The 24,851-nt window shown below is 41.6% G+C and overlaps 1 protein-coding gene across 3 annotated transcripts in view; it reads left to right on the top strand.

The window, feature by feature from the left end:
- The window catches only part of Hr51 (Hormone receptor 51), a 433,291-nt gene that overhangs the window by 280,309 nt on the left and 128,131 nt on the right, over window positions 1–24,851 (top strand). For all 3 annotated transcript variants that reach the window (XM_067772890.1, XM_067772892.1, XM_067772891.1), the window contains exons 5-6: window positions 1,035–1,090; window positions 1,151–1,384. In XM_067772890.1, coding sequence (XP_067628991.1) covers window positions 1,035–1,090; window positions 1,151–1,384 — 290 coding nt within the window. The remainder of the gene's footprint in view (window positions 1–1,034; window positions 1,091–1,150; window positions 1,385–24,851) is intronic.

Below are 24,851 nucleotides of genomic sequence, written 5' to 3'. Positions count from 1 at the left end.
TTCGTTTCACCGTGCTGCCAAAACACAAGTGCCAACCCATCGAAACCAGGTACTCCAGCAGCAGTTGGACAGAACACTCGACAAATCTTATATCCGGCAATCTTTAACTCCCAGAGTCTACCATCTCATCGTCATTACAGAGCTCTAAGAAAGCCTGCAAACTAGTTTTACGAGGGTTTTGAGCCACTTGTACAACCGTTTCTGTGGCAAATGCACCCTTTAGCCGCTTTTCTAATGGACTGCTAACTGCAAGACTGTATAGTGTCGCATTAATAATTTTCATAAAATGTTTGCGCCTATTTTACAATGAATAAAATACGGAATGACGATGTAATTTAATCGTTATGTGTTGCAAAATATTCGATAAGTTTTATCAAATGATTAATCGTTGCCGTTTACATGCAAGGCAGCGTTGCAGTTAATATCTGTTTTGCTTGCATACGCATTTTTCGATGTATGCAATAAAACTTGCGTTTAGGAACTCCCCTAATACTTTAGGAAAACCGATTTTTCAGTTGTAAGTATGCTATGGAATGATCCACATGTACATGCTCTCATACGAAAGTAGATACAAAGCACGATGAAATAAATATTCAGGTGTTCTCATCCCATTAACGTTTTCCCTTATTTAGACGGTTGTTTACCAGACATAAATGAATAATAACTTTGAATTCTACTCCAATCGGAGTAGATTTTACTATACGTTAAAAATACCTATATAAGCCGATATCAGAATTTTTCATATAAAGCGATTAACGTTACTTTGTATTCCTGAAAATAATATAGGAAAACTTTGCAAAAAACTATTTTTTTGAGAAAATTCGTACGAAAAATGAAGCAATCAAAATGTATTACTTTTGTAATACAAGTAAATACTGGCATATAGAGCTGCTGAAAAAGTGAGGTTGTTGTTGACATCACCTTTATTGTTGCATTATGATATAAAGTATGTGTCTACGTGCTTATGTAACTTATAAAATTTCATTTACAATTTCTGGATTCCACTTTAATAATTTCTGTTTATTCCATTTTAGACCACCTGTCTTACTGTCTCCGCCATGCTACGGTCCCGGACTGTTACCAGCTCCTAGTAAATTGACTAATTTGTAGGCATATATTTTGTGTTATTAATTTAGCATGGATTTTTCAGCAATTTCAAGCCTTCCAACAAATCGCCGATTACATCACAATCACATTTCAAAAGCCATACAGATTTCCTCAAACATAAATCAATCGGGCAATTTTTCTTTATTCAATAATAATCTTAAATTGAGAAAGGAGAACACTTACACAACATCAATGGATCTATCAAACGGAACTGTCTCTTTATCTACGAACTCGAGTACAAATTCAATAGATCCGAACTCTCCCATATCGGATGCAGGTAAATACATATGTATATGATTATTATCCCCGAATCGGATAAGTAGATTTGTATATGATTACTAGCTTTTACCTGCGGCTCCGCCCGCATAAGCAAAATTATTTAATAGAAATTGGCTTTAGTCTTTTATTTCGTACACAAATGTTTATTTTTACTGCAACACATCTCTGAAATTATAAATTTAGCTTTATTATTCAAGTGATAATAATGCCTTGTAGAACACAGAGGTACGCACTAATTTCGGTCGCCGGGATATTGATTGTTAGCTTCTGCCGGAAGTTTCCTGCAGGCAAGCGCACAATTCCACCTATCAAATTTTGGCGACCACAAATATCTTGCAAAGGAAGAAATTATTAAAGTGAAGGAATTTTTGTAGTATGCTAAAATCGAAAATCCGTTTACTTGTCATTGAAAGAACTTTATCCTGAAAAAGTTTTAATGCTTCGTTTAGTACTTCTTCTTAAAGCCTGAAAACTGGCAAGGCCCCGTACTCTGGTCAAAAGAAACTTTACTCAGAAACACACAAGCTGTTGACTGTGTACATTCACCCTTAGGCCTTTGTTTGGATTATTGCGAATAGGTACGGGAATAGGGCTCCATGAACAATAAGCATTGACAAAGTTAAGAGCACTCATTCTCCGTTAGGAAGGTAAATTGGAATGCTTTTCAAGAAGCGGTAGGTTAGGTGAAGTTGTACTGGCTGGTCCATGAGGGCCTCACATAGACTGAATGAGTTCGTAGTGTTACCAGAAGTTTGTTTTAACGACCGAAATGAAAAACCCTATCAAAAACCCGGACCTATGTTATAAAATAATTTCGTCCTCTTGGCAATTACTAGAAACTTTCTAGGACTTAAGCCACTTGTTGCTTATAGATCTGACAGCTGTATCACTCCTAATAGCTGGAGTCTTAGCCTGGCAAGCACAGGGCACGAGGACAGGACGTGCTCGAATGTTCCCTCCTCCAACCCGCACTTCCTATATCACTGACCAAGCCTAATTTAAAGACATGTGACACCAGAAGGCAGTGTGCAGTCAGAATACCCGTCATGAGTATGCAGTCCTCTCTGTTTAATGAGAGAAGCAACTGTGTTAGTCTAAGGTTGTAAGACCTACACATAATTTTAAACACTTTACAGCCCCGCGCTTGAACTCACGCCTTTCCCGCTTGGTCGACCATGTGCACCTCTCGCCTTCGCTTATTATCGCCCAGTCCAATTGGGACGTCTGCGGAGCAAGCTTCAAGGGATACGCCCTTTTTAGCTAGTTCATCTGCTTTTTGATTCCCATCTATTCCCATATTCCCTGGGACCCAATATATGTAGTCTCTGATTCTCTCCAGGGACTGCTAACACTCTAACACACATTTAGATGCTGTGCTATGTGAGATTATTGCCTTAATTGCTGCTTGACTGTCAATATAAATGTAAACAGGGTTGCAGCTTAAGCAATTCTCTTCCAGTGTTTCTACTGCTTTTGTTACGGCTAATATTTCCACGCTACAATAATCTAGCATCCTGTAGGATCTGTTTATTTCCGGATCAGCACAGTATACCGCAGACCCTACTCCTTCCACTACTTTGGAACCATCTGTGTACACATGTATCGCCTCGTCCGCCATTTCAGCACATTTGCGCCAACCATCCACCTCTATTGTGGCCTTACGATCTCCCTCGAAGCGCAGATGGGGAATCTGGTAGTCTGTTCGTCTTGTGATGGATGACGATATACTACTCTGGCCGTATGGGCAGCGCTCAAGCTGCCCCTAGGTACTGAGCCTGGTTGCAGTTGTTAACGCTATGTTCTTTGCTACCAGGTCTACAAGTGGAATGTGCAGAATGGCATACCGTGTATCCGTCGGGGTTGCTTTCAGGGCTCCCGTAATGCTAAGCATTGATATTCTGCACACCCCCTCTAATATTTTGAGGTAGGTTGTTTTTTTGTGTGGCTTTCTACTAAACAAGAACTCCATAATATAGAATAGGGTTTACAACAGGGGTTCCCAAAGTCAAAACTGTGGCTGTGTGAGAAAAACTAAAATCATCTAATTGGTAGTGGTTTAGTTGTTGATGAAAAATCAATGAGGTAGGATGTATGCACGCATGTTTGTTAACACACAAAAAGTAATTCGTAAATATGCCATATAAATACTACTTTATTGTTTGAGTCTAAGGAAAAGTTTAAACAAAATAAAATGTTAACATGAAACCATGAAAACATTCTGCGCATGAGCGTTTGTTTGCAAAATATCTTTTCGCAAATGCGCAAATAAACAATAGCCTCATACGATGTTGCTACTCTGCTTATTCAGCGACAACTAAAGCCGAATAAAGACGAAAGAGAATAACAATACGTGTGAAGTGGCGCCAATAATTATTCAACTAAATTGTTATCCCTGATGTAGATAATGTGTTGCAAGCACTGAAATAGTAGTAGTAGTAGTAGTAGAGAAGTCGTCACTATAAACAATTTTTATAAAACACACATTGCATCTGTAAATTATTTTATTTACTTTTTATTAAATTGAATTAAACAAAACTTTTAATTTTTTACCAGATGTATGAAATGTTTATGTGTTATGTTTTTTTTTAAGGAAAATTTAATAAAATGCTTGAAAAGTTACATTTAACTTATAGTTTTTTTAGCCCTAAACATTTTTATTTAGAGTTTTTTAGCTTTAATTTTTTGTCCATCTAGCCTTTTTTTTTGAAAATGCTTTGGCAACACCTATGACATGATATGAAATGAAAATACTTACATGTGGGGCTCAAAAAGGATTAACACGCTCTTTTCTTTAAAATTACGTCAAATTGTTTGTATTTCGTTTATTTCGGTTTTACAATTAACATTTCAAGTTCGTATTGTTTTGCGTTGTACGCTACTATTTTAAGTTACATAGACACGTTTAGTTCACATTTACACATGTTTTAGTTCAAATTTATTTATTTAGTTAAACATTTTTACTTTGCACTTATGCTTTGGCATATACAAAAAAGAAGTTATTTTTACTTGCCGTGGCGCGTCCGATTCACTACTCAACTTCATATGAACTGTCCTCAAGCGCAAACTATGACTTTGAAATTTGTCTATTCGCTATTTTAAAAGTTCCGTTATCCCTTTGTTGCTTGTTTGCATTTTATCTTATTTATTCATGTTTCTGCTGTTAGTCCGTTGTCCGCCTGCAGTCGCTTTATGACATACAGTGTTGTAAAATGTCTTAATTACTTTAAGGCTCCCACATCCGGCCATCCTGAGATTAGTTCGCCTCGAACGATGGGTCGAATGCTTTCATGTACTCCGCTACCGTTGTACTACGTCTTGGACCCTCGTAGTACTACTACCTTCTCCACTTCGTATCTACCGTGATTCAATTTCTTGGTAGCTCTATATGGTCCTAAGTATTTTGGTTTCAGTTTTAACCCTGCGCCGAACTGGGTACGCTTGATGGCTACCAGTTGGCCTAGTTTATACTCTATTTCCCGTTTTCGTTTAGCGTTAAAATTTCTCTTGTTTTCTTCTTGAATCTTCTCTATGTTCTCTTTTGCCGTCTGTCGGACTTCATAACGTTCACTATCTATCTCTTCGACTCTAAGTTCTTCTAACATTTCCCTATGTTCTGGTACATCCGCAACCCTCATTTCTAACCCCGTTAGGATTCTAAAGGGTGAGAATTTTGTGGTTCTGGGAGGAGTATTATTTATAGCGCGTTGTACTCTATCTACATGTTTGTACCAGGACTTTGGATCGTCGACGCAGAGTTTAGTTAGCATTGGCAAAATAACTCTATGAATCCTCTCGACTTGACCGTTACCTCAAGGGACACCTGTGGCTATGTTTAAAAGTTGTATATCTTCGCTTACGCAATATTCCCTGAAGGAATTTGACGTAAACGCGGTACCCCTGTCAGAAATAATACGTTTCGGATTGCCGAAAACTGACGACTGCCCTTTTAGTATGTTGATCACCGATTCTGCGCCCGTGTTCTTCGTCGGACAAAGCCATGTGAACTTTGAGAACGCATCGATTACAACAAATAGGTAATTGTATTGCTTGTTTGTCGTTTCCATTGGCCCTAAGTGGTCTACATGATAAGTACCCAATGGTTGGTCCTCCTTATTGATCGGAGTCAGAAATCCCTCTTTTTTCCCCGCCTTCGCTTCCGAGACAATACATTCCACGCACGATCTAAAAAACTTTGCTACCTTCTTTGACAACTGTGGCATGTAATACTTTTTCTCGATTGCTTCTTGAGTTTTTTTGTTAGAAAAATGTCCCTGGTTATGCGCGGTTCGTATAATTTCGTCCTCCATCTGAAATGGGATAACCACTAACGTCTTAACTGGATCTTTCAATAAAATGTCATTGTATAGGTAATAATCTTCGTAAGGACCTGTTTCTAGTACTTTCCTAACTGCCTTAATCCAATCATCGTCCATCTGAGCTAACTTCAACCGATGACTTAATGTATCCTCCAATAGCAAGCACGACATTCTACTGAGCGCGTCTACATGTCTCATTTTTGTTCCGCTACGTTGTTCGATTGTGTAATCAAAATCCTGCAAATACAAAGCCCAGCGTGAAACTCTTAACGGTACATCACGCTTTTTTAACGTCATCGTGAATGCATTGCAGTCGCTTACGATTTTAAATTTGATGCCTATCAGGTAAACCCTCCATTTTTTTAGTGCCTCAATTATTGCTAAAACTTCCAACTCATACGAGTGGAGTGTTTCCTCAAATGGTTTAGTTTTCCTGCTCATATATTGCACAGGATGAAATTCTCTATCGTCGACGTCTCTTTGCAATAAAACCGCGCCATAGCCGTACATACTTGCATCTGTGTGGACCTCAGTGACTGCTTTTGGGTTATATAAAGTTAAAACTGGGGCCGTAACCAAAGCTACTTTAAGTTGCTGGAATGCGGCTAGCTCCTCGTCTCCCATCTGAAACCTATTGGCGTGGCGGAGAAGCTCAGATAGCGGCTTTGCTATAATCGCGTAACCTTCAATAAAGCTTCTGAAATACGACGTTAACCCTAAAAAGCGCTGAAGACTTTTCTTTGAAGTTGGTACCGGAAAACCCTCTACTGCATTTGTCTTTGCTAAACATGGCTTAATTGTGCTATTTTCTATCACATAACCTAAGAATTCAACTTTTTTCTTCAAGAACTGACATTTTTCCCATTTTATCTTCAAACCACTTGCGTATGCAACTTCCAGAACGAGTTCCAAGCTCTTCATGCCTCCCATTTCGTCTTTCGCCGGAATAATCAAGTCATCCATGTATACGACTACCACGCCTGATTGTATTAGAGGGCGTAATACTGCCGTTATGTACCGTGAAAAGACTGCGGGTGAGTTGGAAATTCCGAATGGGACATAGAGGAACTCGTATTGACCACTATGGGTCACGAACGACGTATATTTTCTGGAATCTTTCTCTATAGGCACGTGGAAGAACCCATTTGACAGGTCGAGCGTGGTGAAGACTTTGGCGCCTTGATGTCGTTCTAAAACGTCGTCAATTAATGGCATAGGGAAATTGTCTCTATAGATTTTTTCGTTTAACTGGCGGTAATCGCAACAAAGTCTTTTACTTCCGTCTTTTTTCGATACCAAAACCACAGGTGACGCATATTCCGAAGAGCTGGATTGGATGATACCTTCTTCCAGCCACTTCGCAATTTCGGCGTCTACCCAACACCTATCTTCATATGAAAGTCTCCGTGGCCTTTGATATACTGGCTTTTCATCGGTTAAAATGATCTTTATTTCTACTGGAGACATTTTACTTCTCACGGGTACATAACTTTTAACTAAAGACCTAATTTTTGCCTCTAGTAGTGCATCTAAGTGCGCCAGATCTAACTCTTTCTCTCTTTCTTGGCTTTCCGCCGTGCATATATTTCCAAATTCATTAAAAAGTTCAAACGTTTTCTTCTTTTCTACCAACAACTGACTTAGTGTCCGTAGCTAATTTGCTATCAACGGCTGACTGTCCACCAGCAACTGCACTACTTCTTTCTATTGTTATTGGCTCACAACTCGCGGACACAGTTCCCCGTTTTCTAAATTGCACTTCATCATTCTTTATTACTATGTCCACTCCATTTCAAAACGTTATTGCCAATAATAACACCGAATCTGGAATATCTCCCGCGAACAACATGAAAGTTAATAACAACTGCGGAGTCTTCAAACTCTACTTCGGTCTTAAACCCCACCTAAAGTTATCAAGGCACTATCGGCTATACCGAATAGTTGATGCTTTTCGTTGGTTAACTCGAATTCGCCTAATGATACTAACACATCATATCTAATCAAGCATAAATCACATCCTGTATCTATGAGTGCTGAATGTACGAAGCTCCGAATTTTAATGTCTTTAAAAATAAGTCCGCCCCGTGATACGGTTCTGCTTTTTGTACTCATCATGGTTGCATTAAGCGATTCTGCCTTCAACTCCTTTTTGGGGGTTTTTACAATTCGACGCTATATGACCCAGTTGACCGCATTTAAAACAAGTGACTGTAGCCTGGGGACAATTACGCAAAATGTGGTTTGTTTCACCGCAACGAAAACAGCGTTTATCTTGTTGGTGTTGCGCTTGTTTTGGTAATTTCCCAGATTGTTCGCTTGATTTAAACTGCAGCTGCTCGGCTACCTCCCCTGATTTTCTCGTAAACTCTTATTTGCTCTTTTAACTCGTTTATGTTTCTTGCCAGGTAGAGATTTGCCTTGTTGGACCTCGTATCTGGCAAGCCATCTATAAAATATTCGATTATGCTAACATAATATCTAAATCAATCATTTTCCCTATTTCCATGAGGTTGTATAAGTACTCTTTGTAATCTTCGTTATACTGTTTTCGCCTATTGCGCAACATACGATGCACTTCACTCGCAGATACTGCTGAACCAAATTCTTCTTTTAACGATTTTTTCAAAGAGTCCCAGTCTTTTATAGCTTTTGGCACTGAACAAACATCTTAGCACCACATTTTAGCAATTGCTTTGCATAAATAAATTTTTGCAATTCATTGCACTGCTGCAGCGTTCTCCTCAAAGATTTCTAACCACTTTTCTATTGATGCTTGGCCTGAACCTGAAAAACAAGACAAAGAATCTTCGATGTCACGAAGTGTGAAGGGTGTTCTAGTTGTTTCACGCACCCCAACGGCAACGGAGTGTACAGAGGAAGCATTCTCGAAGACTTCGTCTTCGTCATTACTAAGCTCAATTCCATAATGCTCCATAAGTCTGCACCTTACGACCACTTGTGGAAAGCCCTAGTTCAGTGAGTTTGCTTTTCAAATTACTTACGGTCAACCCTGATATTTCATCTCTATCCATTGTGCCACGGTAAGCTTTATAACTTTTTTTTGGTATCTACCTTGTTATAATGTATTGAAATGGATATTCTTATTTTTTGCAAAAATTAGTACTCAAAGCAATTCTACAATATAACCGAGTTAGTATATAAACTTATACTTATCGTTAGTTTGTCTCGACAGTGTTCAGCTTTCTCATTTGTAAGTGCGGCATCGGCTCGTATCAACAACTGCAACTTAGTAGGTGTAAAGTTTCTTCCATCAACTGCAACATAGGTTCGCCAAATATTATCACTTATCGGAATCGTAGATTTACTGCTGGGCTACTTCGACTTATTCGCCCGTCAGTACAGTAACACATCAACGGTTGGGCTTTTACTTAGTCGCCCACTACAACAACATTTAAGTTTTACTGCTTGGCTACTTGACTTGTTCACCAACAACAGTACAATAACACATCAACGGTGGGGCTTTTACTTAGTCGCCCACAACAACAACATTTAAGTTTTACTGCTTGGCTACTCAACTTGTTCACCAGCAGCAGTATACAACACTTCAAAGTTCGTCATTTTGGGACTTTTTTGGGACTAATACGGGATCATTTGGGGAGCCTTTCGGCATCATTTCTGGATGGTTTTCGGGATCCGTACGGGATCCAGTCAGGGCCATTTCGGAACTTTTTCGGGATCATTTAAGGATGGTTTTCAGGATTCGTGCGGGATCCCGTCAGGGCAATTTCTGGAATTTCCGAGACTATTTCTGCATCATTTTGATACCCTTCCAAGATTCCAGGATGGTTTTCGGGATCACACCGGGATCCCATTAGGGTCATTTAGGAATCCGTTCAAGATCCCGTCAGGGTAATTTCGGGACTTCTTCGGGCGTATTTCGGGATCATTACTGGATGGCTTTCGGTATCCGTCGGGGTCATTTCGGGACTTTTTCGGGGCTAAAACGGGATCATTTGGGGACCCTTCCGACATCACTTCTGGATGGTTTTCTGTGATCGGTCCGGGATCCCGCCGGGGTCATTTCGGGACTTTTTTGGGAGTATTTCGACATCATTTTGGACCCTTCCGAGATCATATCTGTATAGTTTTCGGGATCTGTCCGGGATCCCGTCGGGGTTATTTTGGGACATTTTCGGGACTATTTCGCGATCATTTGGGGACCCTTCCTGCATCATTTCTGGATGGTTTTCGGGATCCCGTCGGGGTATTTTCATGATCATTAGCGTACCTTTGAGAGATAAATTATTGATGGTTTCCGGGATCATTACGGCACTTTTCCGGGGTTATTTTGGGTCCCTTCCGGCATCATTTCTGAATGCTTTCCGGGATCCGTTCGGGATCCCGTCGGGGCCATTTCGGGGCTATTTTGGGATCATTTGGGGTATCTTCCGGCATCATTTCTGTATGGTTTTCGGGATCCGTCCGGGATCCCGTCAGGGTCATTTCGGAACCTTTTCGGTATCATTTTGGTATCCTTCAGGGATCATTTCTGTGTGGTTCTCTGGATAAGTATAGAATCGCTTCGTTGTCAGTTCGGTGTTTTTTTGGGACTATTCCGGCAACTTTTGGAGACCCTTCCGGGACATTTCTGGATGGTCTTCGGGATCCATCTGCAATAGTGTCGGGGTCATTTCGTGACTTTTTCTGGATAATTTCGGGATCATTTGGGGCTCCTATCAGGTTATCAGCTCATTTAATTCTTTTTTTACTCAATTACAAAAATAAAATGCTTTAAACAGAAAAAAATTTTAAACAGATAACTTGATAAGCAGGCGAACGTATATAGCCCATATATTTCATTTTCTCCTTGCGGACGGGGCCGCGGATAAAGGCTAGTATATATTATAAATGGGAAAGTTTGGATGTTTGGATGTTTGTGTGTCCAGACGTTTGTCTTTGTGACTCAATCACGCAAGAACGGCAGGACGGATTTGGATGAAATGTGGCATGCATATAGCCTATAGTCTAGAAGGATCTCCTAGCTATATATTTTTCAAAAGGGGGGAGGCGCTCGCCCCCTAGGAACAGTTATAATTTAATTATTATATTTTTTCGTCTTTGTGACTGAATCACGCCATAACGGCTACAGGGATTTTGATGATATTTGGGACACAGACAATAGTATACTAGCGAAACTTTTTTCGTACATGGAAAGGGGGATGGGGGTCCCACGACCCCTTCAAACAATTACTTTTTAATAATTTTTTCACATCATAACTTTAGGTATACTGGCCTTCACCACTATTACAGACTCATAAGTCGAGGGCTTACAAAGTGAGCAGTGGCACCTTCCGCCCACCTCCCCCCTTCTCTCCACCTCAGGAGTAAAATCTATAAATTGTTATAACTCAATATAAATTTTCTCCTAGATCAATAGTTTTAGTATCTGGCACATACAGATCGAGATCTAAAAAATTTTGGAGAAACGATCAGTGGTCCTCTCTTTATCCTCCCGCCATTGTTTTTATTAGCACGCTTTTATTAGCTTTACCTGTACCGGGATCATTTCTGTATAGTTTTCGGGATCTCGTCGGGGTTACTTTGGGACATTTTCGGGACTATTCCGGAATCATTTCGGGACTATTTCGCGATCATTTGGGGACCCTTCCGGCATCATTTCTAAATGGTTTTCGGGATCCGTCCGTGATCCGGTCGGGGTATTTTCGGGATCATAAGCGTACCTTCGAGAGATAAATTCCTGATGGTTTCCGGGATCATTACGGGACTTTTTCGGGGTTATTTTGAGTCCCTTCCGGCATAATTTCTGGATGCTTTTCCGGATCCGTCCGGGATCCCGTCGGGGCCATTTCGGTGCTATTTTGGGATCATTTGGGGTATCTTCCGGCATCATTTCCGGATGGTTTTCGGGATCCGTCCGGGGTCCCGTCAGGGCCATTTCGGGACTATTATGGGATCATTTGAGGACCTTTCCGGCATCATTTCTGGATAGTTTTCGGGATCCGGACGGGGTCATTTCGGGACTATTTCGGGATCATTTGGGGTACCTACCGGTATCATTTCGGGATGGTTTTCGGTATCCGTCCGGGATCCCGTCGGGGTTATTTCGGGACTTTTTCCCGAATAATACGAGATCATTTGTGGACCCTTTCGGCATAATTTATGGATGGTTTTCGAGATCCGTCTGGGATCCCGTCAGGGTCTTTTCGTGGTTCATTTGAGGAACTTTCTGGCATCATTTCTGGATAGTTTTTGGCATCCGTCCGGGATCCGGACGTGGTCATTTCGATACTATTTTGGGATCATTTGGGGTACCTACCGGCATCATTTCCGGATTGTTTTCGGGATCCGTCCGGGGTGCCGTCAGGGTCATTTCGGGACTTTTTTGGGATCCTTTGGGGTATCTTCCGGCATCATTTCCGGATGGTTTTCGGGATTCGTCCGGGGTCCCGTCAGGGTCATTTCGGTACTATTAGGGGATCATTTGAGGACCTTTCCGGCATCATTTCTGGATAGTTTTCGGGATCCGGACGGGGTCATTTCGGGACTATTTTGGGATCATTTGGGGTACCTACCGGCATCATTTCCGGATTGTTTTCGGGATCCGTCCGGGATCCCGTCGGGCCATTTCGGGGCTATTTCGGGATCATTTGGGGTACCTACCGGTATCATTTCGGGATGGTTTTCGGTATCCGTCCGGGATCCCGTCGGGGTTATTTCGGGAATTTTTCCCGAATAATACGAGATCATTTGTGGACCCTTCCGGCATCATTTCTTGATGTTTTCGGGATTCGTCCGGGATCCCGTCGGGGTAATTTCGGGAATTTTTCGGGCTAATACGGGATCATTAGGCGATCCTTTAGAGGTCGTTTCATGACATTTTCTGTATTATTTCGGGATCATTTTGGGACCATTCCGGCATCATTTCTAAATGGTTTTCGGGATCCGTCCGTGATCCGGTCGGGGTATTTTCGGGATCATAAGCGTACCTTCGAGAGATAAATTCCTGATGGTTTCCGGGATCATTACGGGACTTTTTCGGGGTTATTTTGAGTCCCTTCCGGCATAATTTCTGGATGCTTTTCGGGATCCGTCCGGGGTCCCCTCAGGGTCATTTCGGGACTTTTTTGGTATCCTTTGCAGTCCCTTTCGGCATCATTTCTGAATAGTTTTCGGGATCCCGTCAGGGTCATTTCGGGACTTTTTCGGTATCATTTAAGGTTGGTTTTCAAGATTCATCCGGGATCCCGTCAGGGTAATTTCTGGACTTTTCCGAGGCTATTTCGGGATCATTTTGGGACCCTCCCAAGATCATTTCTGGATGGTTTACGGGATCCGTCCGGGATGCCGTCAGGGTAATTTCGAAACTATTAGGTGATCATTTGAGGACCTTTCCGGCATCATTTCTGGATAGTTTTCGGGATACTTTCGGAATCCCGTCAGGGTCATTTCGGGCTTTTTCGGGATCATTTAGAGATGGTTTTCAGGATTCGTCCGGGATCCCGTCCGGGTAATTTAGGGATCCGTTCGAGATCCCGTCAGGGTCATTTCGGAACTTCTTCGGGAGTATATCGGGATCATTTCTGCATGGTTTACGGGATCCGTCCGGGTTCTCGTCAGGGTAATTTCGGGACTATTAGGTGATCATTTGAGGACCTTTCCGGTATCACCTCTGGATGGTTTTCGGTATCCGTTCGGGATCCCTTTCGGAATCATTGTTAGTCTTTTTCGGGATCATTTGTGGTCCCTTCCGGCATCATTTCTTGATGTTTTCGGGATTCGTCCGGGAACCCGTCGGGGTAATTTCGGGAATTTTTCGGGCTAATACGGGATCATTAGGCGATCCTTTAGAGGTCGTTTCATGACATTTTCTGTATTATTTCGGGATCATTTTGGGACCATTCCGGCATCATTTCTTGATGGTTTGCCGGATCCATTAGGGTCATTCCGGTACCATTTTGGGATCATTTGGAGACCCTTTCGAGATCATTTCTGTATCCGTCCGGGATGCTGTAGGAGTCATTTCGGGATTTTTTGTTACTTTTTCGGGATTGTTTTGGGACCCTTCCGGGATCATTTCTGAATCCGTGCGGGATCCCATCGGGGTCATTTCCGGACTATTTCGGGATCATTTTGGGACCCTTCCGCAATCATTTCTGAATGGTTTTCGCGATCCGTCGTGGATCCCCAGGGAGCCATTTCGGAACTTTTTCTGGAGTATGTCGATATAAATTAGGGACCTTTCCTGGATATTTTCTTAATGGTTTTTGAGATCCGCCCGGGAGCCCGTTAGGGTAATTTCGTAACCTTTCCGGGATCATTTTGGTACCCTACAGGGATCATTTCTGTGTGGTTCTCTGGATAAGTATAGAATCGTGTCGTTGTCATTTCAGGTTTTTTTTGGGACTATTCCGGGGAGAACCTTCCGGGGCATTTCTGGATGGTTTTCGGGATCCATCCGCGATAGCGTCGGAGTCATTTTATGGCTCTTTCTGGATAATTTCGGGATCATTTGGGCTTCCTATCAGGTTATCAGCTCATTTAGTTCTTTTTTACTCAATTACAAAAATAAAATGCATTAAACAGAAAAAAAATTTTAAACAGATAACTTGATAAGCAGGCTAGCGTATATATCCCATATATTTCATTTTTGCCTTGCGGACGGGGCCGCGGGTAAAGGCTAGTTTATAATATATATTAGATAAGATTATATATTAGATATAATCATGCTCTGAATTATTCCGAAACGCGGTCGCCTTTTTTTTCGTGCGAATTTTTCTTTTATTTAGCAGAAGCATACATAGATCTTGGAGGTTAATACAACATTAAATCAAGATACCAATAGAAACTATTGCGTCAGTACGATTGTTTGTATGTTGCTGGAAAATAGTAAACAGATTTTAATGTTGCTGTTTTTCAGTAAGTAATTCGAAACCTTATTTGGGCTGTTAAAAGATTGAAAAAATTTCAATTTCAAAATAATTAATTATAAAATACTAATAGACCTACTTTTTTTTTATTATGCTGCACTTCGCAACTAATAGCGTATTTAATTCAAACTGATTACTGATTGTTCAGCTTGCGCTGCTTTTATACTCTCCATTGTTTCGATCGCATATTTCTCTAAAGGTCTAGATGTTTCAACTTTTAGAACTCTTGTATCTCCTGTTTGGTAATTAGTTATATGAGTACATGCATATTTGTAGTTTATAGCTATATGAGTGTGTGAGATAGCTCTTCGTCGCCTTGTATGTATATGTGTAAATCATGACTGATGTATTCATGTACACAAGTGTGGCTTGCTTTATGTTTTTGCTGTTGCGTGATTATATACTAGCAACTTAGTGATGCTAAAATTCGCCACACTGCCCTCCACCTAAGTCGGATCGTCCAGATCAGACAAATTTTCTGATATAAACGCTGCCATCCTTTGCAAATGAACCACTTTCATTTTGGTTCGTGGTTTACCGATGGTTTGTATGCGGTACACTACATCGTTGATTCGTTTTACAACTTTGTATGGGCCTTCCTACACTGCAATTTCGGGACAAAACTTTTTTTTCGTTGTGGGTTGAATAGCAGCACCAATTTCCTTCACGGAAACCTTCCGAATTAATTGCTTTATCGTATCTGGCTTTCATCTTGTCACTCATAATCTTGGTTCGTTGTCTTACAAGATCGTGTATTTCCCTCATCTCTTCCTCCAAGACACCAGTGGATTTCTTGGCATTTCCTTCCACATCAGCATTATCAGCATTATCCCAAACTTCAAATCAGCTGGCAGTCGAAGGTCATTGCCAAAAATTACCTTTGCGAGGGTTTGGCCCGTTGTCTCATGCATTGCCGATCGGTAAGCCATCAAGAATAATGATATGTGTGTATCCCACTCTTTATGGAACTTGTCCACTACTTTCCTTAAGTGCTCTTCCAAGGTTCTATTGAAACGTTCAATCATACCATCGGACTGAGGATGCAATGCAGTTGTTCATGTTTTTCGAATGCCCAATATCTTACACATTTCTTGGAACACAGCTGATTCAAAATTTCTCCCATGGTCAGAATGTAACTCCATTGGTACACTTAACATTGCAACCCAATTGTTTATAAACACTCCTGCTACTGTTTCCGCTTCTTGATTTGTGACTGGGTATACCTCTGGCCATTTGCTGAAATAATGCCTAACCATCTGTACATATTTGTTTCCTCATTTCGTAGTAGGAAATGGACCTGCGGAATCCATAGCGATCCCTTCAAATGGCGCACATGAGTTATATTGCTTCATCTGGCTACGACTTCGGGGTTCGGACCCTTTCGCTCTGATGCAAACCTCGCAGTTGGCAATCCACTCAGTGACCGACTAACGGCAACCAACCCAATAGAATCTTTGCTTAATTTTCTCGAGCGCCTTCGTGATTCCCAGAAGACCTCCACTTGAACCATTATGTAGCTGGTTGAGAACGTCAGGAATCCTTTTCCTGGGAACAACTATCAGTTTCCGCTTGCATTGACCATCCTCTCTCTCCCATACTCGATGCAAGCAACCGGATATCAATTCTAAACTGCTCCACTGTGCCCAATATGACTTCGCAATAGGACTCTCTGCTGACATCTCCTCTCTATTTGGTCTTTCGTTTTGTTAGAGCCTTTGCATAACATGTGACAGATCTGTATCTTCTAGCTGACACTTCCTTAATTGTTCCTTGTCCCATTCATCTGTACACGTTATAGTCATTAGCTGGAAATCTATAATGTCTTCCTTAGCCTCAGCTCTTGAACAGTGCTTGCGTTCCAAACTACATGGTCTTCATGACATTGCATCAAAATTTCCATGGGTACTGCCTTTTCGATGCTTAATGGAAAAGTCATAGCTTTGTAGTCGCTCGATCTACCGTGCCAACCTTCTGACCTTCTGAATTTCAACGCTGCCTGATCTGTCCTGATGCGGAATCGCTGCCCGTAGAGGTATTTATGAAAATGCTTAATGCCCTTTACCAATGCCAACAGCTCTCTCCGTGTAACGCAATAGTTCCTCTCTGGGTTTCCAATTGATCGGCTGTAATATGCAACCACCTTCTTTTGTCCATCGAACAGTTGTGATAAAACGCCTCCTACAGCATGTCCACTCGCATCTGTATATAGAAAAAACGTTGCTCCTGGGATTGGATAAGCCAACATCGGGGCAGTGCACAAACGCTCTTTCAATGTTTGAAAAGCCACTTCCTGCTCCTTCTTCCATTCAAAAGCTTTATTTTTTCTTGTGAGCTCGTGAGGCTATAGGGTACACTGGCAAAATTTGGTACAAATCGGCGGTAATATGTGCACACCCCAAGGAAAGTTATCAATTCGTGCAGGTTCTGCGGTCTTTGCCAATCCTTTACAGCTTCTATCTTTTCATTCGCAGTGCAGATGCCCTCTGTCGTTATCTTGTGACCCAAATAACTTACTTCCTATTTAAACAGCGAACACTTTTTGGGACTTAGTTTCAGACCAGCGCCAGCTATTCTCTGGAAAACTTTCTCCAAGTTCTTAAGATGTTCATCAAAGTTCTTTCCCAATACGATGATTTCGTCCTGGTACACTAAGCATATTTTCCAATGTAGCTCTTTCAGTACCTGATCCATGAGTTTTTCAAAAGTAGCTGTTGTATTAAATAGTCCAAATGGCATTACTGTAAACTGCCAAAGACCATCTCCGATACTGAATGCTGTTTTCTCCTTGTCTTCCTCCTTCACCTCCACTTGCCAGTAGACACTTTTTAAGTCCAGTGTGCAAAACCATTTTGTACCAGATAGCGAGTCCAGAGTGTCGTCAATTTTTGGCAATGGGTAGCTATCCTTTTTCGTGACGTCGCTCAACTTCCGGTAGTCCATGCAAAACCGTATTTTTCCATCCCTCTTCTTCACAAGTACTACCGGTGTGCTCCATGGACTAGCTGATGGCTCGATTACGCAGCTGTCGCTCATTTCTTGTATAATTTGACTCACAATTCCCCGCTTGGCCAATGGAACACTACGGGGAGATTGACCTTGCGCTAGACCTATCAAAAGCTTTTGATACGGTCAACCATGGCACGTTACTGCCTTTCCCCCAAGTCTTAAAAGGTGGACCGCAAATTATCTGGGTGGACGGCAGGCTTCGGTGCAATTTCGAAACGAAAAATCTAAACCAAGGAGAGTTAAACAAGGGGTGCCATAGGGTGGTGTCCTATCCCCACTTTTGTTTAACTTCTACATATCAAAGCTACCTTCGCCACCAGAAGGAGTTACTATCGTTTCCTACGCCGATGACTGCACGATAATGGCCCTAGGCACAGGCGCACAGATCGATGAGCTATGCAAAAAAATAAACGGCTACCTCCCTGATCTCTCCGGTTTCTTCCCCTTGCGAAACCTGACATTATCACCGACTAAATCATCGGCGACTTATTTACAACATGGACGTCCCAAATGTCGATCATTTTGAGCGTCCACGTCAATGGCACTACGCTACCGATTGTCTTACACCCCAAAATCTTAGGTGTGACGTTCAATCAAGATCTATATTTTGGTGAGCATGCAGCAGCAATTGTACCGAAAATCCAGAGCCGTTTTAAAATCCTCAAATATCCTGCTGGCTATACTTGGGGAAAAGATAAAGAAACGCTCATTACCACTTACAAAGTAATTGGCCAGCCGATTGCATGCTACGCGTCCCCGATATGGTCGCCAAGCCTAAAGATTATCCACTGGAAGAAGATACAGGCCTGTCAAAATACTGCCCTCAGAACCGCCACGGGTTGTCTCCTTATGTCACCAGAACACCATCTACATAATGAGGCGATAATACTCCCAATAAGGGAAAGAAATGAAATGCTAACCAAACAGTTTCTGTTGAATACTCAGTAACCTGGGAATCCCAAAAGATATCTGATTGATGAGCCAACACCGCCCAGGGGCTTAAGGAGTCACCTCCTTAAGCAATATGAGAAAATACGGCACCTGAGAACACAGCCGTATGAAGCCAAAAAACATAAGCAGGTCCTTGGTGAACTCCATAAACAGGCGTCGGACCTTTATGTCAGGAATTGCCCGGTGAATCCAGTACTCAAAGAGCAACACCCTAAACTTGCGGAAGAGGAACGCACACTCCCTAGGTAAGCGCAAGTCGCTCTAGCACAACTTCGATCTGGATATTGTAACAGGTTAAACTCTTGCCTATCCAGAATCAACCCCGATATACAAAATATATACCCTGCATGCAATGTGTCCCCACATGACACCAACCATCTCTTCAATTGTAATGTAGAACCAACGCCTCTAACACCTCTCTCATTATGGTCCACCCCTGTTGAAACAGCAAGTTTCCTCGAACTCCCGTTAAAGGACATTGATGACAATTTATGATGGTCAGACCTATTGGATGTGGCGAAGCACTGCTACAACAACAACAGGAGATTGACGGATCGGCCTCGCATCTCCAGTGTCAATTTGGTGTTTCACAATGTTGGTGCGGCCTGGTTTGGAACCATCCTGGTCAAATATGTTTGCGTACTGTAGGAGCAGTTGTTTTGCCTTACTCTGAGAGTCTTCCTCTAGTCCCTCCGTCCATGCCATGATGTCATCTGAAAGATCAATCTTGGTGGTTGAGACGTTTTCCTGGAGCTGCTCACAGTTGATTATTACTTCAGCCTCTTGGCATCTTCCCAATATAGTTCCTCTGGTCAGTTTGAGTGGTGACTTGAACTCATTGAGTACTCTTACCGGGATATGTCCATCTTGTTTTGTCATAGCCAGGGTTTTTCCTACAAGTACGTTCGGTGTTGATTTGTTTGCTGCTTCGACAACCCACAATTTGTTTGTCCCAAAATCTACATCAACCTTCGCCCAGATGACTGCCTCCGATTTTGGTGGTATTTGCTGATTCTCCACCACCAGCACTCGTTTACTATAGTCTTTCTTGTAGCCGAAATTAAGTGGCACATCCATGTTCTTAAATCGCATCGTCTTGCTTTGCATATCGATCTTGAAGCCTTGGTGGATCAAGAAGTCCAATTCAATTATGATTTCATCAACAATCACTGCCACTATAAAATTGTGTACTACCGTGACGTTCCCAATTGCGACTTCACATGCTACTTCTCCTAGAACCATGGTGTCTTCTCCAGTGGCTGTACGCAATCTTGCTCCATGCAATGGTGTTATCTCCTTGTTGACTAAATCCGCTCGAATGATAGAATGAGATGCACCCGTATCTACAGTCAGTAAACGTTCCTTTCCACCCACATGTCCTCCGACAGTAAGATTGCTCGACCTCTTTCCAATCTTCGAGATAGAGATTATGCCGCATTCAATTACGAGAGCCAGCTGTCGCCCCTTGCGGCTGACTCGCTTCAGTTTAACGAATGAGGGGTCTTGGAGATTTGCTCATCTCCTTCAGCTCTGCGTTTGCGACCACCCACATTGTTGGAACTTGTAGGGTCGGTGTTGCAATAACGTGCAATGTGCCCTGGCTTTCCACACTTAAAGCATTTTACTGCATCATTATTCTTCTGCTGTTTCCCTTCAATGCTTCCAAAATTGTGTCTACCCAGTCTGGCCTTTCTACTTCCACACGATGAGCTTTGTATGCTGGTTTACTTAATAGTGAGGCAGTTTCCTGGGTCAGTGCAGGTGATACCGGTTCTGCGAATGTAGGTTTTGGGTTTGCGTATGTCGCTCGCTTCGTTTTAACATCCCGTATTCCATTGATAAAGCTCTGAATTTTTACCCTTTCTGTGTATTCCACGGGTGTGTCGGCATTTGCCAAATGAGCTAGCCTTTCAACATACGAAGCAAACTCCTGCAAAGTCTCATTAGCTTTTTGGTAGCGGTTTTGCAATACTATTTGGTGTATTTGCTTCCTATGTTCGCTTCCGTATCGCCTTTCTAGAGTGCCCATCAATGTTTCGTAGTTTTTCGTTCTCCCTCTGGAATGGTCTGTAAGATCTCAGCAGTAGGTCCTTTCGACGGTACGAATAATGCAGTAACTTTATCTTCGGCATTCTAGTTGTTCGCTGCTGACGTCTTCTCGAATTGGAGCTTAAATACCTGCAAGGAAACAAAACCATCAATCGTAGGGGATTTTACCTTCAGAGTAGACGTTGAAGTGAATGGATGGTTCAATTGTAACTCCTGAATCCGATCTTTTAAAGCGTCAATCTCGGCCTCCATTTTAACTTGTCGACCACTAAACCCTTCCTGAAATTGCGTTAGTTTCTCTTCCATGCGCGCTTTCAGTTGTGCAGAGATCTGCGATGATACCTGTGCTGACATTTGTGCTTCAATTTTAAATGTTATTTCTGACGACATCTCTGAGATACGTGTCTCCTGTGATTCCAGTTGGGATGCCATATATGTCTTCTGCTCTTCCAGTTGAGATGTTATACGTGTCTCCTGCGATTCCAGTTGGGATGCCACTGTCGATATTGTTTGTGCAGATATTGCAGCCAATATCATGTTCAAGTCTGTGTTCGCCATTGTCTGCGGTGTTTCATTTTTCTCCTCCAATTTTGTTATCTCATCGCCATCAAGATGAAAGACATACTCTTCTACGCTAATTCCTTCTGATTCCATTGCCTCTCGTAGTCGCTTTGGTAGTTCGGATTTAATGCCGGTTGTATTTAACCCACGATTCTCCAATTCCTTTGTGAGCTGCTGGATCTTCAAATCACTTAACTTGGCCATATCCTTGTTGTCCTCTGGAATTTATTCAACAATTCCTCTTCTGACACCAATTGTAACGAATTTCGCTGAACTGTCGAATAAATAACTCCAATATTCTGTATTGCAAAATGGTCTTCATTAGACTACTTTGGGGTAGTACAATTATTCTTCACAATTTTACTGCACTTGGCCACAATAGCGTGTTTAAATCAAACTGATTACTGAATGTTCAGCTTGCGCTGCTTTTATACTCTCCGTTGCTTCGTTCACATATTTCTCCAAAGGTCTAGACGTTTCACCTTCTAGAACTCTTGTATCTCTTGCTTGGTAATTAGTTATATGAGTACATGTATATTTGTATTTTATAGCCATATGCGTGAGTAACTACTTCATCACACATCTGTGTGTGTGAGATAGCTCTTCGTCGCGTTGTATGTATATGTGTAAATGATGACTGATGTATTCATGTACACAATTGGGGCTTGCTTCATGTTTTTGTTGTTGCGTGCTTATTTACTAACAGCTTAGTGATGCTAAAACTCACCACAATATCTTCATTGTCATATACATATTATTCATAGAGAAAAAATTGTCACATCCATCATGTCGCGTACGTAACCGTGCAATAGCTTATATCCACTGTTTTAAAAAGATATTTCATATTTCTTTAATTTATAGGTATAGGGTCTTCTTTAACATTCAATGTCTCATTTATAGAATGTTAGATTTCCCATTAGCTTCGCCTAATTTTAATACTTTCACAAGCATTAAAAAATTATTTCTATTTATTGTCGCGTCCGAATAGCATTATACATATATGGGCATATCTTAGTACTTACTGAAGTTCCCAAAATTTTAATTGATGCATTCTGGTAGTGCTATCAAAACATTGTAATATCCGCTCAGTCCGCTTCTCATGTTCCTTTTGTGCATGTTTAAATGCGTGCAAATATCGCGTTCGTTACCCAGGATTTGCCCATATATGTTGTAAGCTATTAAAAAATTTAAATTTTACGTTTTGGCGCGACCAGTATGTTTGTAAATGTGTCGTTTTGGTATCTCCATACAAATAGGAAAAACTAAAATTGTTGCAAAAATTACATAACCTCCTGACTAGCGACTACCACACCGAAGATCCTGGGTTCAAGCCCCACGCAAAGCCACATAAAAATTTAGAAACAAGTTTTTTCAATCAGAAAAAGTTTTTTTCTTAGCGGCGTAGCCCCTCGGCAGTAGTTTGGCAAGCAGTCCGAGTACATTTCTGTCATGGAAAGCTTCTCAGTGAAAACTCATCTTATTGCAGATGCCGTTCAAAAAATTAAAAGGATTACGTCGTAAACGAAAGAGAAGCTCGGCCAAAAATCTCTTCGGAGGCTATCGCTCCTTATATGTTTTTGTTTTTTACCTACATATTCATACTTATAATAGAATTCGCAACCCGTAGGGGGTGTTGGCACTTGGTTTGAATAAACTATATTCGTAGATATTCACCCATTTATTCTTTGAAAATTAGGTTTTCAGATATACGCGTTTGAAAAATTTGAATATCCATAGCAAAAAGGCAGTAAAGTGTGAAAAGTTAAATCGGAGAAAATTTTATTTTTATTTTGGAAATTTAAGATTTTTAAAGTAAACATTAAAACTAAAATCTTGATTTTTCTTTCGCTGTGAATTTTAAATAAATTTTTGTTTAGTTAATGACCCTATGCAGCTCTTAAGTAAACGTTCAAGAAATATTTTGATTTATTTCTTTTGCATGGAAATAGGAGTCAAGAAATTTTGACGTTGGCGTGCATGGTGATTCACGTACAATACACATAGAATATTAAATTTCAATTGACCAGTGTTTAACTTTGTTTGCTTGCCTTCCAAAATGTGGATTTTTTCTTAAGAAACAATGCACAATCAATTATTTCTTAGCAAACCCAGAGTTGCCGGTTAAATTCGTTCCTAAAGATCTTTAGAAAATAGTAGTAGAAATGCCAAGGTATGTATATCCTGAAGCGTCCGATCCATCAATGCTAATCATTGGAACGCACTCTCCACTTGTGAAAATTTCCACGTCATTTGCGTAAGCCATAAGTTTGACGGGTCCCTCATCGAACCGCCTGAGTTGTTGGTTGATTACTAGCGGCCACATCAGAGGTGATAAGACCCTGCCCTGCGGCGTGTCCCTGTCCACTGATTTCGTGTCGTCATACAATGCCCATTATGAGGTAATCTTCCTGCAGTTGCTATCTGCTGGCTCTTCTGAATCATCTCCAGATAATATCCGTATAGCCGCGATTCAAGAAACAATGCTAACTGCCAAGTCGGACCTCCGAATTTTCGATGGCTGCAACATCCACAGCAAAGATCGCACAAGGGGCAATGGTGGTGTCATTGCCTTTATCACCCATCACACTGGGCAATATAGTATATTTCAACCCAACATCAGCCGCAGGGACAAAACCTCGGAAAGTCAAGGCATAACCATCCGGTCAGGTGGTGTTTACCTAGAAGTAATTAACATATATATCCCTCCTGCCACCAGCTTTCCAAGTAGCTATACGACTTTCTGCACGATAAACGGCGATGCCCCCTCTCGAATTGCAGTTATCTTTCACAGCTAGCCAGAACCTTCAATCGTCAGCGCAAGGCTCATGCTGAAGCGTCTGCACGTTTATTCCGACCGATAGAATACCAGAAATCATTCCGTATTTCCCGGGTGAAGCTGCAGACTTAGCAAGAGAACGTGACATGGCGAAACAACTCGACCCTAGAGACTATTCAATTTGGATACTATGCGGCTGATAAAGAAACACAAACGTGCCAAATGGAAGAAGCATCTAAAAAAGTGCAACCTCTCTGCGGGTGTTGGAAACTGTAGTCAACCGTCACATCCTTTTCCCAGCCACACACAACAAGGAAGTTTCCATAGCTTTCGGCGATAAAACTTTATTGGATTCGAAGAAATGCGCGAGTGCCTTTTGCCGACAATTTATAATGCATCCTTCAGTGGACAAGGCCAGACGTCGTGCAAACAGACGGGCACATAAACATAAACCCGAGGTGTCACCTATTACCATCACTCCCACAGATATTGAAGAAGCCATCCAAAAGGCCAAATCCTCTTAATCCATAGGCCCAGACAGAACAGCCATGTCAATGCTAAAAACCTCGGTTCTGAGGATATAAACTACGTAACTCACGTTCCCAAGCTGTCGTCGAAGTCCTTTGTCATTCCTTAGCAATGGAAAATGGAAAGGATAATTTTACTTTTAAATCCTGGTAAACCAGCTAAGGAAGGCGGGTCCTATCGACCGATATCACTCTTTTCGATAGTAGCGAAGTTATTTCACGGCGAGTCATCGCCTAACCACCGACCAACATGGCTTACGAAAAATGCATAGCTCCTGGCACTCGACTGTCAAAAGCTTTTGACACAGCCAACCATGACACGCTACCCCAAGACATAGAAGACTCACAACTTGACTCGTGTCAAAAAGAT

The sequence above is a fragment of the Eurosta solidaginis genome, chromosome 3 (assembly GCF_040869045.1).
Source record: "Eurosta solidaginis isolate ZX-2024a chromosome 3, ASM4086904v1, whole genome shotgun sequence".
NCBI lineage: Eukaryota > Metazoa > Arthropoda > Insecta > Diptera > Tephritidae > Eurosta > Eurosta solidaginis.
This window is presented reverse-complemented; position numbering and strand designations above follow the sequence as displayed.